This window comes from Oncorhynchus nerka, linkage group LG20, assembly GCF_034236695.1.
Source record: "Oncorhynchus nerka isolate Pitt River linkage group LG20, Oner_Uvic_2.0, whole genome shotgun sequence".
NCBI classification, from domain to species: domain Eukaryota; kingdom Metazoa; phylum Chordata; class Actinopteri; order Salmoniformes; family Salmonidae; genus Oncorhynchus; species Oncorhynchus nerka.
In genome coordinates, this window is record NC_088415.1 from 73,418,396 (window position 1) to 73,433,165 (window position 14,770).

At 39.6% G+C, this 14,770-nt stretch overlaps 1 protein-coding gene across 1 annotated transcript in view; it reads right to left on the reverse strand.

The window, feature by feature from the left end:
* Positions 1–1,655: 1,655 nt before the first annotated feature.
* Positions 1,656–14,770, reverse strand: part of LOC115103101 (astrotactin-1) — a 252,497-nt gene continuing 239,382 nt past the window's right edge. The window contains exons 21-23 of the mRNA XM_029623730.2: positions 12,314–12,414; positions 11,904–12,087; positions 1,656–5,836 (exon numbers count right to left, since the gene is read on the reverse strand). Coding sequence (XP_029479590.2) covers positions 5,599–5,836; positions 11,904–12,087; positions 12,314–12,414 — 523 coding nt within the window. The 3' untranslated portion in view covers positions 1,656–5,598. The remainder of the gene's footprint in view (positions 5,837–11,903; positions 12,088–12,313; positions 12,415–14,770) is intronic.

A 14,770-nucleotide genomic window follows, 5' to 3' on the forward strand; every position in this document is an offset into this window, starting at 1 on the left:
CAAGTTAAGCAATTTAAAGGCAATTCTACCAAATACTACTGTAATTGAGTGTATGTAAACTTCTGACCCACTGGGAATGTGATGAAATAAATAAAAGCTGAAATAAATCATTCTCTCTACTATTATTCTGACCTTTCAGATTCTTAAAATAAAGTGGTAATCCTAACTGACCTAAAACAGGGAATTTTTACTAGGATTACATGTCAGGAACTGTGAAAAACTGAGTTTAAATGTATTTGTCTAGGGTGTATGTAAACCTCCGACTTCAACTGTCTAGGTTGGGGTAAAGTAACCAAGCAACAGGATAGATAATAGACAGCAGGAGCGTGTGTGCTGAGTTTGAAAGTGTGTGTTTGCGTCAGTATGCATGTGTGCGCATATGTTGTGTATGTAAGCATGTGTAGTGTGTGTGTGTGTGTGTGTGTGTTGGGACGTCAGTGTAAGTATGTGTGAGTTTGTGGGTCCAGTGTGTGTATGCATAGAGTCAATACAAGAGAGTGCAAAAGAGGTAGTCCGGGTAGCTATTTGAATAGCTATTTTCCAGGCTTGTTTAGCAGTCTTATGGCTTTGGGGTTGAAGCTGTTCAGGGTCCTCCTGGTTCCAGACTTGGTGCATTGGTACTGCTTACCATGCAGCAGCAGAAAGAACAGTCTGTGGCTGGAGTCTTTGGCAATTTATGGGGCCTTCCTTTGACAATGCCGGGTATAGAGGTCCTGGATGGCAGGCAGGTAACTCGACCCCAGTGAATTATTGGGCTATACTCACCACAATCTGTAGCGCCATGCGGTCGGGTGCCTTGCAGTTGCTGTACAAAGTGGTGATGCAGCCAGTCAAGATGCTCTCAGTGGAGCAGGTGTAAAACCTTTTGAGGATCTGAGGGCCCATGACAAATCTTTTCAGCCTCCTGAGGGGGAATAAGTGCTGTCGTGCCCTCTCCACAACTGTGTGAGTGTGTGTGGATGATGTTAATTCCTTAGAGATGTGTACACCAAGGAACTTGAAGCTCTCAATCCTCTCCACTTCAGCCCCATCACTGTGGATGGTGGCACACTTCCTGTCCGTTTCCTGTGTTCCAAGCAGGTCTCTAAACTCATCCCTAATGGCTGCCTCATCATCGTTGGTCATACCTGTTGGTGTCATGGGTGAACAGGGAGTACAGGAGGGAACTAAGCACACACCCCAGAGGCGCCCCTGTATTGATGATCAGCGTGGTGGATGTGTTGTTGTCTACCCTCACCACCTGAGGGCAGCTCGTCAGGAAGTGAAGGATACAGTTGCAGAGGGAGGTGTTCAAGTCCAGGGTCCTAAGCTTGGTGATGAGCATGGAGGGGAGGGACTATGTTGTATGAACAGCCTTCTTACATAGGTATTCCTTTTGTCCATGTGGGTGGGGGTAGTATGGAGTGCAATAGAGATTTGGAGTGGGTGTTTATATGAGCCATGACCATCATTTCAAAGCATTTCATGGGTATAGATGTCAGTGCTACAGGAAGATAGTCATTTACGCAGGTTACCTTGGCGTTCTTGGGCATGGGGACTATGATGGTCTGCTTGAAACAAGTTGGTATTACGGACCAGGTCAGAGATACGTTGAAAATGTCAGTGAAGACACTTACCAGCTAGTCATATCAAATCAAATATAATTTTATTGGTCACATACACATATTTAGCAGATGTTATTGCGGGCGTTGCAAAATGCTTGTGTTCCTAGCTCCAACATTGCAGTAGTATCTAACAATTCACAACAATACACACAAATCTAAAAGTAAAAGGAAATATATAAATATTAGATCGAGCAATGTCGGTGTGGCATTGACAAAAATTCACTATAATAAAAAACAGTATATACATATGAGATGAGTAAAGCAGTACGTAAACATGATTAGAGTGACTAGTGTTCCATTATTAAATTGGCCAGTGATTACAAGTCTATGTATATAGGGCAGCAGCCTCTAAGTTGCAGAGTTGCGTAACCGGGTGGAAGCCGGCTAGTGATGACAAAAGTTTTGGAAAAGCTGGTGAACCAACAGTTCAAAGACTTTCTTTATAATAACTCAGTTTTATCTCAATTCCAGTCGGGTTTTAGAGCCAAGCATAGTACAATTACTGCTGTAAGGTTGTAGGTGATATTCTAGATGCTCAGGACATGACAAATCCCTGTGTTTAACTTTCATTGACTTATCGAAGGCCCTCGACACTGTTGACAATGCCCTGCTGTTGTATGGACTAAAAAAGGTGGGTTTAAGTGTTGATGCATTGGATTGGTTCCAAAACTACCTTTCTGACAGAACACAGTGTGTAGCTCAGGAGGATATGACATCTGAGTTTCGAAGGCTTACAAAAGGAGTTCCCCAGGGCTAAATTTTACATCCGATCCTTTTTACACTGTATATACAGTAAATGATAAAGGCAAGACTGTTGACTCTGCAAATCTCCATCTACATGCTGATGACAGAATTATTTATTCTACAGCATCTAATATTCGGAAGGCTTTTCAGGACTTACAGTTGGCCTTTGATGTTATTCGAAGGCAAATTTTCCAATTGAAACTTGTGCCTAATGAAAGTAAAACAAAGTTTATGGTTTTCTCTTCCCTGCAAATTAACAGATGGAGTCACTTGCAGATTTGAACTATAACAGGCCAGAAAATTGATTGGGTCCCCTCCTATAAGTATTTTGGGATTTGGTTAGATGAAAAGTTTAATTTTAAACATACCTTGACCAAGAAACTGAAGTTGAAATGGGGTTTTTATTTCAGGAACAAATCATGCTTTTCAATGTTAGTCAGAAAATATATTGTTCAAAGCACTTTAAAAAAATCTGTGCTGGATTATGGTGATAGTGTCTATTTGCAGGCCTCAGCAAGTACCTTGAAAACTCTGGACACATTGTGCTTTAAGATTTATTACAAATGCTTGATCACTTACCCATCTCTGTGATTTGTATGCTATGGTGCAATGGACCTCTCTCTCCACCAGGAAGCTAAAGCACTGGTACACATTTGTGTACAAAGCATTGATGGGACAACTCCCTTCATATCTCTGCTCAGTCACTCAATATAGTCTTTGTTCACAGTCGCTGCTGTCCATGTCTGTTACTAAGGCTAGAACTGAGATGGGAAAAACATATTTTTCCCATAATGCCCCTTCATCCTGGAACATGCTTCAGAAGATTTTAAAGTTAGGGGATTCAGTGTCTTTGCCTGTTTTTAAGACTCTGATCGACAACACTGTTTGTGATAACTGGAGTTGTTTCTAATCTTCAATTGTATCTTTAACTTGTGACACTTTGTCTTTTGTGTGTATTCTGTATTTTTTTCAGTCTCTCGGTCCCAGCTTTGATGCACCTGCACTGACCTCACCTTCTGGATGATAGCGGTATAAAAAGGGAGGATAGGGAGATTGAATATGTCTGTAAACACTCCAGCCAAAAATCTAAATACTGTAAAGTTGCTTAGGAGATAGAAGCAGAGCTACCATACCCGTCAGCGCCACATAAGAAAGTCAGTGCATGTTATAAATACACGTCCTGGTATTCCGTCTGGCCACGTGGCCTTGCGAATATTAACCTAAAGGTCTTACTCACATAGGCTACTGAGGGCGAGATCACACAGTCGTCTGGAACAGCTGGTTCTCTCATGCATGGTTCAGTGTTGCTTGCCTCGAAGTGAGCATTAAACAGGTTAACATTCACAAGGCTGCGGGGCCAGACAGATTACTAGGATGCGTACTCAGAGCATGCGCTGCCCAGCTGGCGGGTGTCTTCACTGACATTTTCAACCTCTCTCTGACTCAGTCTATAATACCTACATGTTTCAAGCAGACCACCATAGTCCCTGTGCCCAAGAACGCCAAGGTAACCTGTCTAAATGACTATTGCCCCGTAAATCACTATTACCCCCCACATCTGTAGAGTTCATGCCCTGGCAAATTGAGGCTGTTCTGAGGGCAAAAAGGGGTGAAATGCAATATTAAGAAGGTGCTGTTTTGTGTTTTGTGCACTCAGTGTATAAGTGTGAAGCTGAGCCGAGACTTAACATGTCTTTTGGTATTATTTGGTTTAAACCATTGTGTTTGAGGCTCTACAATCCCTAAGAAACATTCCAATCAGTGTGACATTGACTTGAGTTAACCGACTGAAAATGAACTAGACTCAGACATGGTGACTGATCAGGAAACTTTTTTTTGGAACATCCAACGTTCCAACATTTCATAATATATTATTTATTATTCTTTGAAATAGCAAAGATCAAAGGGAAAAAGAGAACATTAGATTAGCCACAAAGACATAATAGTATAACATGCTGATTTTTGTTAGTTTTCATCAGCTTTAGTTCCATTAGCTTTATGATGTGTATGGTAACAATTCTGATGCACTTCTGATGGATAATAACATTTGTTAAGCCTTATAATCTGTCCATTTTTGTAATCCACTTCATTGTATTGATAAAACAAACCTCTCCATTATTTTGGGAAACAGTCTCAGAACAAAAATAATGCAAACATACACAAAACATGTATACATAAGGAATACTCACACCTCTCATGTGCAAATTGAAAAAAAAAGCATCCTTATCAATGTCAACCAATGGTTTTCTCATAATAAAAGACATCCTTACAGCTGAGGCCCATTGTTATTAATATTATAATAGAAATCATTTGTAGTACAATATTTACAGAAGCTAGTGCTGTCATTTGATGCATTGGTGAACCTATGAAACTATCTGCAAGCATTTGTTTTCAACTCCATGTTATGGGGATAACTATTGCATTATCAACGTGTGTGAGGAGCGTAATTGTTAAAAAAAAAAAAAAAAACAGTCGGCATTTGGTTTATATTAATTGCGTATTGTAGTAAAACACAGGTATCAAAGGTATTAGTGTTTTTACAGGATCACATCATGTATATTCCTAAGACACATACAAATTTACATTTCTAAACATACTACGGATAAACAATATAAAACATTGATTTGCTGTTATCTTTCATTTTGTAATAGAAATGCTGATTCAAAGATGGCCATTTGTTGATTTCAGAATGATTAGGAATTCATTGATGTAGCAAATACTGGCATTTGGGTTTGGCAACTTTAACTTTTAACATTTAGAGCCACACTGTACATGACCTCCCAACCTTCTGAAATGACCACTACTGTATATGCGGACTGTCTAAATACAAAAGACAACAGCTTAAATATGAATTTATACTTCAATACTACATTCAACATGTTACAGTAAATAACTCAATCTTTATAATCCTAATATATACATTTTTGGGGTTCAGGATTGTTGGTGCAACTTCCAAACTTCCAAAACGTCCAAAAAGTCATGAAAAGTGCTGTCTAAATGCAAATAAGCATTGAGAAAGGTACATATACACTTTGTTACTGTACATGTGCATTATTGTTATATCTTGCTCTAATAATATTTTAAATAAACCCTCCTTACCTCTCAAACCCACCCTACCTTGAAATCAGGTTCCTATAACAATAAATAAGGGTTAGAACACACAATAATTAAAAAGCAGACATGATGATAATCCCAAAAGCACAATTACACACTTACAAATCCTCAAGACCCATTATTTGCTGTATGACGTTCAACGCTCTTTGGGCTCCCCATAATCATTGTACATGACTAGCAGGTTCTGTTCGTCACAGGCCTTTCGCACATCCTGGCCCAGTTCCACCCAGTTGAGACCAAAGGCCTTGGTGTCTGTGTAACGGCAGGACAGGTACTTGAGGGACATCCTGCGCAAGCCGATCTTGGACTCCTGGAGAAGACCCCTGCACCAGCCACTCAGGTCGTCCAGCTGGGAGAGAATCAGACCAGCTTTCCTACAAAGGAACACAACACTCCTCAGCAAACACACACTACCTTGAAATCAGCTTCCTATAATATTACCTGCCACAGTGCTACACAGTATAGGCATAAAATGCACAGGTGTCTTAACATGGATAATTATTGGTAATTATGACGTATTGTTAACACATTAGTAATATACACAATTGACCTCAAATCAAATTATTTCCAAGGACAAACTGTACATAGACAGGGCCCTAACATAAAAGAAAATGTCTTAAAGCTAGAATCCATAGGGGGGGGGGGGTGAAACTGCCACATCAGTTTGCGATATTACAACAACAAAGACGTTACTTCAAACAAGGAACACTGTTTTTTTCTCCCTCTGATATCATCACACCATCACACGAACGATAGAACAGCAGTGTATCTACTAACTTTTTTTACCACGATGCTGGATGCTTACATACTCAAAACAAAAACAATAACAAATGCGCATGGGGCGGCCAGTGGCGCTGTTTCGCCTATTGTGGATCTCGATTTCTTGTAGAATTATCTCAAAAGAAGAAGAAAAAGTAAAATTGATGGAAATACCTAATACACAAATGATGTAATTCTGTCTGGATTGAGGTCAAATCTAAGTATTTGGTGTTCTCACCTTAAATGATGCAAATCAAAAGTTGGTTAGAGCGGATCACTCATAAATCACACGTTGCTTCTTCACCATCATTTTGACACTACATCACAATCCGACAGACACTAAACCCACATCTTCCCTGCAGGAAAAGACCGGGCATGAGGTGGAATAAATAATTGATTCACTTCTCAGGTCATTATTTTACTGTTATTCATCTATTTCATAACATGTACAAGGTCTACCCATGTTCAGATAACAGTTACGACATTGGCTGCATTTACACAGGTGGTCCAACTCTGATATTTTTTTCACTAATTGGTCTGTTGACCAATCAGATCAGCTCTGAAAAATATCTGATTTGAAATAATCTGATGTGATTGGTCAAAAGACCAATTAGTGGAAAAAATATCCGATTTGGGCTGCCTGTATAAACACAGCCACTGAAAGTGATGAAGCTGTCTCCATGATAAGTGGTTGACAGAAACAGTAACTGTACAGGATGGAAAGAGTGTCTCACTCCTCAGACATGGCTTCACCTCACACACTGGCCAAACCAGGACCACCAAACTGCAATGTAAATAGTGAGACGTTTTTGTCGACACACAAAACGTTTTTGGGTAGACTCATACTCTGTTATTAATGAAAAGCACATTATTCTCTCTTAATACTGTCATCTCTCCCAAATCCTACATTCAAAGCATTCCTAAGAATATCCACAGAATCCAATGTTTTCGGACATACTGTACCTCTTAACTTGCTATTCTTTGTGACTCATCTGATTGACTCATTGTTTTGTTGTTAGACCAGGCGCAGGGTAGAATGAGGACAGCTTGTTAGTGTGCTTTAAGTGTCGCAGGGTGAGACTTTCCAAAAAAGGATAATATCACTGTTTCATTGACATACTGTAATGGACTGTCATATTTCCATGTATTTGCATTCAACAGGTGAAACCTAAGCGATGACTGTAATATTATACATCCTCATATTAAGATTTTGTATTTCAAAGTAGGGGCAGGTTCATCAGTTCTCCCTTGAATATTGGATACTACTGTGTCTGTAGCAGAGGAGGGTGGCGAGAGGAGCTATAGGAGGACAGGCTCATTGTAATGGCTGGAATAGAATCGACGGAATGGTACCAAACACATCAAACACATGGAAATAACATTGATTCCATTCCAGCCATTTTGCCCATCCTCCTATAGCTCTTCCCACCAGCCCCCTCTGGTCTGAAGCCTATGTTATGTTTACATAGAGATACTAAGCAACATCCCATTTGCATAAATAGGGCAGAACAACAGCTTAAATTCCCACAATTTATCATCTGCAGAGAACAGTACTTTGAACGATGTAAAAATTCACAGACATATTGAGTCTTTACTAACTAATCAGTGTGTCTGTAGTAGGGATGCTGTCATTTATATCATCCTTCTAAATATATTGTAATGACCTCAATAGATCATGAATGAGAGAATGTCCACAACAGTTCTCTAGTTCTCGAAATGAACGGTTGATTAACCCAGAACTCACACAGGCAACTGTCTGGCCGTAGCCTACGCTGAATAAATCTGATACAACAATAACAGCTATTCAACTCACTGTCGGGACATGAAGAGAGGGATAACAATGCAAGCATGGCAATATAACAGACATGTAGTGCCCAGCCCCCCGCTGTTCTACCAACCACAAGGATGTCTGGCACTGACACATTCCCTTGATTGGCAGACAGTAGGGGGACTGGCATGCTGGACCCTGTGAAACCACACAACTGTCCAAGCGCGTCGCTACAATACATTTTTTTCTAATACCTTGCCACATTTCAGTGGTTTAAGGAATTTAGATATTTATTTACTTAAAACAAAAACCTTCAGGTTTGTTATGCTTTAATTTGTCAAGAAATAACTATTTGGGCTTCAAATAGCAACGGTTGTCACCATAAATCCCAGCATGTATAGAAGTGGAAAATGGCCTCACATTTCCGAGGTACAGTACACTTTGGAGATATCTCACTCTGTCAGGGCCCCTCTTTCAAATCTTCTTGACTCAGACAGCCACAGAGACCAGGGACTTGACCAAAAGAGCATCCATGATGCTAGGAAACCACCACGATGATGACTCTGTCTCTGTGTTACACAGATATACTATATGATGCGATACGATAACTTTGTTGTCCATTCAAATACATTTTATGAATGCATGCATTTTCATGTGTTGCGTGAACGTAAACTGTTGGACTTGTATGGTACAGTACTAGTATATACATTGCTGTCTATACCCAACAAACAGTTATGGGGTATATGTGTTGGTGAGACAGTCCACAACATGAGCTAATGGAAGAGTAATTGTGGTAATGTCTGAGGAAAATCTCCGTAACTCCTAAACAGCCTTGATGAAATAAGGCCCTTTTTAACAAAAAAAAATGAAAAATCACAACAACATGAGCTCCACTTATCATGTCATCAAGCGAAATCCAACCATAACAATACTTAGCATCGCAGGCAATTGCCTGATTAGGATGTGTCATAAAAATAACTGTCAGTTCTCGGGCTGTAAAGGCAAGGAGACAGAGGGGGAGTGCAATGATCATGATAGGATTTTCTCCTACCAAGCCAACATCTAACATTTCTAAGTCAACATCCAGCCTCATGCCTTTAGTGATAGGTAGTAACATAGCGATGACAAGATTGGGACATGGAGAGAAGTGTCGGGCTCAGGAGACAGACTTTGTCAGTTTATGTTTGGCTTGAACATCACACAATTTTGCAGGAAAAAGAAACCAGAACGTTCTCTGACAGGGGCCAACCTAACTCGTCAGTGAGATATGATATGTACAAAAGTAGGGAGCGGAATATTTCCAATGCTTTATAAAGATAGATCCATTACTTCACCAGTTTATTTTAACATATTGTTTACTCTGCTGAAACAAGTTTACATTTAGTCAAGGGCTGAGTGGGTGACTATTATCTGTATTTTGACTAGCTAATGAACATTTTAATGGTCCACAGTGTTTGTGACAGGGTAACCCAAGTGAATTGGAGGATTTCATAACAAGAAAAGTCATTTCTGGAGACAAGCCCTGTTACAGGCAATGTTGTCTGCTTTGTATTGGTGTGTGTGGAAACCAAAATCTCATTGTTTTGATTCAAATGGTACATTGATCCTTTCAGAACTGCTAGAGAGGCAGGGGGAATGGAACAAGTAAACAAGTGATGGGGGGTCTCCAATTATAGGAACCTCCTGGTCTTCTCCAGGAGCCCAACGCACCCAACACATAAGGTCCATTGCAAACTGTGTCTAATCATGTTATTCTTACTCTAATTCTAAAGAATACATTACAAATACATCTCTTCAGTAACGCCTAAAGCACAATGACATTTCCTGAGACAACAGGCTTACACAATCACAACACACCATAACAACATGGAAAATCCTGCCCAACATGCTAACAAGCTAACAATAGTCTTAAAGTATGGAGCAACTTAAAAGTTAGATATCTATCTACACGCTCTCCTTCTCTCACCTTTTCTCTTCGCTTGTAGACTTCAGGCTAAACCTACATATCATGACCGCTAACTGCTACACAAAGCCTACATCGTTTTCATGTCATAGTCAACATAGCTACTAGAACTAACGCGTTAGTAAACCCTCTACAATCATGCAGTATAGTGTACAGTCAGCAGCATGCCGTTTAGCAGTTACACCGGCGGGCCCCGGTGGCAACAAATTAATAAAACTAAAAACTTACCTTGACTTGGAAGAGTTCCAGTGTTGGATAGCCATAGCCAGCTAGCTAACATAGCATCCCTCTCTGTTTGAGCCAGGTTTTTGATTAGGCCAAACTAGCTAGCTGTATTTCACGCTAGCTAAGTAAGTGAAAGTGAAAAAATATATGCTATGAAATATAGCTCTCTCTCTCTTGCTTCTCCTTAATTTTGGATAAAATTCATTTGTTCAAAACTGTTCAACTATTGTCTTTCTCTCTTTTTGAGTCAACTACTCACCACATTTTATGCACTGACGTGCTAGCTAGCTGTAGCTTATGCTTTCAGTACTAGAATCCTTTTCTGATCCTTTGATGTGGTGGACAACATGTCAGTTTATACTGCAATAACTCTGATAGGTTGGAGGACTTCCTCCGGAAGTTATCATAATTACTGTGTAAGTCTATGGAAGGGAGTGAGAACCATGAGCTTCCTAGGTTTTGTATTGAAGTCAATGTACCCAGGGGAGTACGGAAGCTAGCTGTCCTCCAGCTACACCATGGTGGTACCCTACAGAGTTCTGTTGAGGCTACTGTAGAACTTAATTGCAAAACAGTGTGTTTTAATCAATTCTTTGGTGACGTGAATATATTTAGTTCAGTTTTATCTAAAAATGATCACTTTTTTAATGTTTCACTATTTTAATTTTTCAGAAATTCACTGAGGAGGATGGTCTTCCCTTCCTCCTCTGAAGAGCATCCAATGGTTGAAATCTTCCTAGAAGTGACACATGTTTGACAGAGAGACATTTCAAAATGATTGAATAAAAGTTTGGCACTTTAGCGAGCCTTTCTTCATATAAAAAAAATCATATGTATTGAATTCTCCACGTGTTCTATATTAAAGAGCACTGCATTTCATATAACAGGCTTTTAAAATTCAATATTGGTGCAAAAGTTACTCTTCTCGTGGAATGACCCAGCCAGTGCAGCCACCCTCCTATAATGGTGTTTAGTGAGATAATGTCCAACTGATTACTAGGTTAATCTAAACCCATGTTTATAGTCCCCCGACCCTCACCTCAAATGCACTTACTTTGGTGCTTTCTTGACATGAATCATCCCTCTGAAAATTGGGGGCTGTTAATGTAAGTGTATTTTAATGGAACACTTCAGAAGCAAACCAATTACATCAACGCTTCCAATATGGGCTCGATTAAAAACAACCTTTAATTTGAAACTAAGGCCCTGATTCGGAGTTTGCAGTCTTAATCAGTTTCACCTGCTTCACCGTGCATCTACCAGCAACCTTACCTACACATTTTAATTCGGACACATGGCTCTGTTTATAAAGCATTCAGCTACAATTTCACATTATAATACTTATCTGCACTGAGTAACCAGTAAGGGGATAGCGGAGGCCTTCCTGCTTGCTGTAAATTGACAGATGAATGTCAGAGGTACAATTGTCTCCAATCATTTTGAATTAATTTCCACTTTACCCAATTCATGCAAACTATGTCTACAATCAAAGCCTGTATTTGGAATCAATTATAGACCAGTCTGTGTTAAAAACACATCCAAAATGACTTTAAAAAATCAAGTCTCAACAACCACCCATGTAGAGACGATTTGTGATGCTACTACACAGTCTGGCAGGCAGTAGTTGTGCTGAGAGAGAGAGAGAGTGAGAGAGCGAGAGAGAGAGATCAGATCAGATCTGGGCCCCAGTTCATCCTCACATCTCCAGGTGGTCCCCAGTTCATACCTGGGCCCCAGTTCATCCTCGCATCTCCAGGTGAACTCTCCGAAGCTCTCGTAACGCTGGTTGTAGTGGTAGAGCACACGGTGCAGGGTGGGAGAGCCCAGTTCCATCAGCGCATTGTAGGCCGTCTGCTGCTCCTTGCCACTTGTGTAACCATTGAACAAGTTGTAGATCTTGTCTGAAATCTCTGCAACAACACAGATCTGATCTCAGTACTGTATATGGAGCCAAGACATAAAATAAAATGTTATTGGTCAACATAAACATATTTAGCAGATGTTTTAGCGGGTGTAGTTAATTTTTTTACATGTGTGTCTCTACAAATTTTCAGATTGGTAACTACTGTTAGAAAATTTGTCTAAAAACCAAGATACAGGTACAGAAACTGTCCATCCATGCATGAGAAATCCCACCTTGTGCTTTGACGTCATCCACAGCAGGACAGGGGGTCTTGATGGTGACCTCACTAGGACTGGAGCGACGGCCTGTGTTGTCCACTGCCCAGAGCCTAAACCTGAAAACCAACATATATGACTAGTGTTAGTTCATTGCAATGGGAGTGCATGCTACAGCAATAATGTGTGTAACTGTTATCTAGTTCTTCAGGTTTTGAAAATAAAAATAAAAATGACCCTGAATAAAGTGGTGGAGATTAGATGCATTCAATGTTATAGTGACAAAATCATTACATTTTCTGATTGACTGTTGTAATGTGATAAAACTGCTAATAAAATCTGCCAATAGGCTAAATTTACAAAACAAGTGCGTGGATGTTAACATTTACTTGAAGCATATCGCCATCTAGTGGAAGGAAACATTAACAACTACCACCTGCAGTGGAACCTGTGAAACAGTGTATTTTGTCTACCCCAAATAAATGTACTGTATGTATCCATGGTTCCGAATACAATACAATACAGCCTGACCAACAAGGCACTGAGATCACTGTCCAGTGTCAAGACAATAAGAGAAATGAAATAATGTGTAAAATTAGGTTTCCTTTTTGGAACCTACAGAGACAGTATTTTTACATTCTCAAAGCTGAACTGAAAGATTTTGCGAATACACTTCTAAAGAAGTAATCAAGCATTTCGCTAACTGTACAGCACAGGTATAGAGAGATTTAGTGATAAAAGGAAATATTGTGAAAATAACTTAATTTTCCTGTTGTAACAACTGTGCTGAACAGCCTGCCAACAAGGAGACTGACCAGAAGCAAAATTATGTCAAGATAAAGCACATATGTTTTTGTTTGGGATATTCCTATTCCTATACATCAGAACCATTTGAAGAGACAATGTGCTCAAGCTGAGGGTTTCTCCCACTCCCTCCTTTGTGTAATCTTTTCAGTGTGTCTACCCCATTTACAGAGCGTGTGTGAGGTAAGTGGCTGCATGTGTGGAGTTAGGGAGCTGAGTGTGAGTGCCAAAGGAGGGAGGGGGAGGTGGAGGGGTGCCGGAGGAACTTATATCTCTCAGAGCATGGCCCAATTCATTACACCGGCTGACCCTAAACACACAGTCAAGCGTTCCATGCGGTCATTACATACTGGCCACCAGGCAGCACAACATTGACCTCACATGGGACTTCCTCAGTGGTGAGTTTACATCACCACAATATCATCTTGCATTACTACAACCACCGGAGCAATGCAGACTGTAATGTCCAGTAGCACAGAAACAGAATAACCATAAGCTGCTTTCAATACACCTGGCAATGACCTCACTTAACTCCTCACGTTTCCCAGAAAGTGACTAGATTTTTCCTAATATCGAATTCAACAATGTCATTTTTTTCCTATTTTTGGGGAAAAAAATACACAATACCTCCCAAATAGTTTGTTATCGTGGTGTATTATTTAGCCATTTATAAACATTAGAGGTCATTATAATATAAATCCAGGGTAAATGTTGAATTTTGTGATATAAAAAAAAGAAACATTTTGTGATTAAAAAAAAAAGAAAAATATGTATATTGAAATAACATCTCAAATAGTGCACATTTTGTCAAGAACAAGGCCTTTCTCTGTCATGTTTGTCTGCACACCTAATCTGTTGATCTTGTGATTCTTGTTTCTGCTATTAGCATTAAGTGCTCCGTTTACGCCCTTTCAAGCTGTTCCAAAGCATGAGCTACTTCCCCAGCTGTCTGAACCATATTTAAAACACCCCAATTTGAACCTTAAAGAAGTACATACACATGACTGGGGAGTGATTCCAGGCTCTACCTTGCACAAACTGGATGTTGTTCCCTTCATGTAGACTGTGTTTCCATGGGATAACATCGATACGTATGTACACATCCACGGAACATCCAGGGCAAGGCTTCCCTCAGTGCAATACACAACAGTGTTATAATATGGTGTAAAAGTTCTAGGATCTATGCTTTCCCAGGATCTGCATTTACCCTAAGAAGAATAGCTAGCTAGTTTGATATTATCCATTAACCAATCTTCATATTGTGCACTTTCTCAAATTAATAATTTCCCCTTTTCCCTTGTTGTCTTTTTCTTGGAAATCTTACATTCAAGTCACTGCTTGCTAAAACAAGTTCGAAGGAGGCAAGCAATGTGTTTACAAGTCGGTTAAGTATATTTTACCTATTTATCTGAGTGGTGATAATGACGATATAGTATTTTTCATTTGAAGATTTTATTTCCAAAATGCTATATCCACCATTTATTTTGCATTTGTGTTAGTTTATGGGTACCTTCATGTGTGTGTAAAATATTTATTTTCTCAGATTTTTTATTCATATATTTAGGTGGGTATTAAAATGTTTTTTTTTTTGTTGGCAACATATCTATATATCCATTGTTTAGCTGGAATGACATGTTCATATACTGTATTGACTGTGATATATGGTGGTCT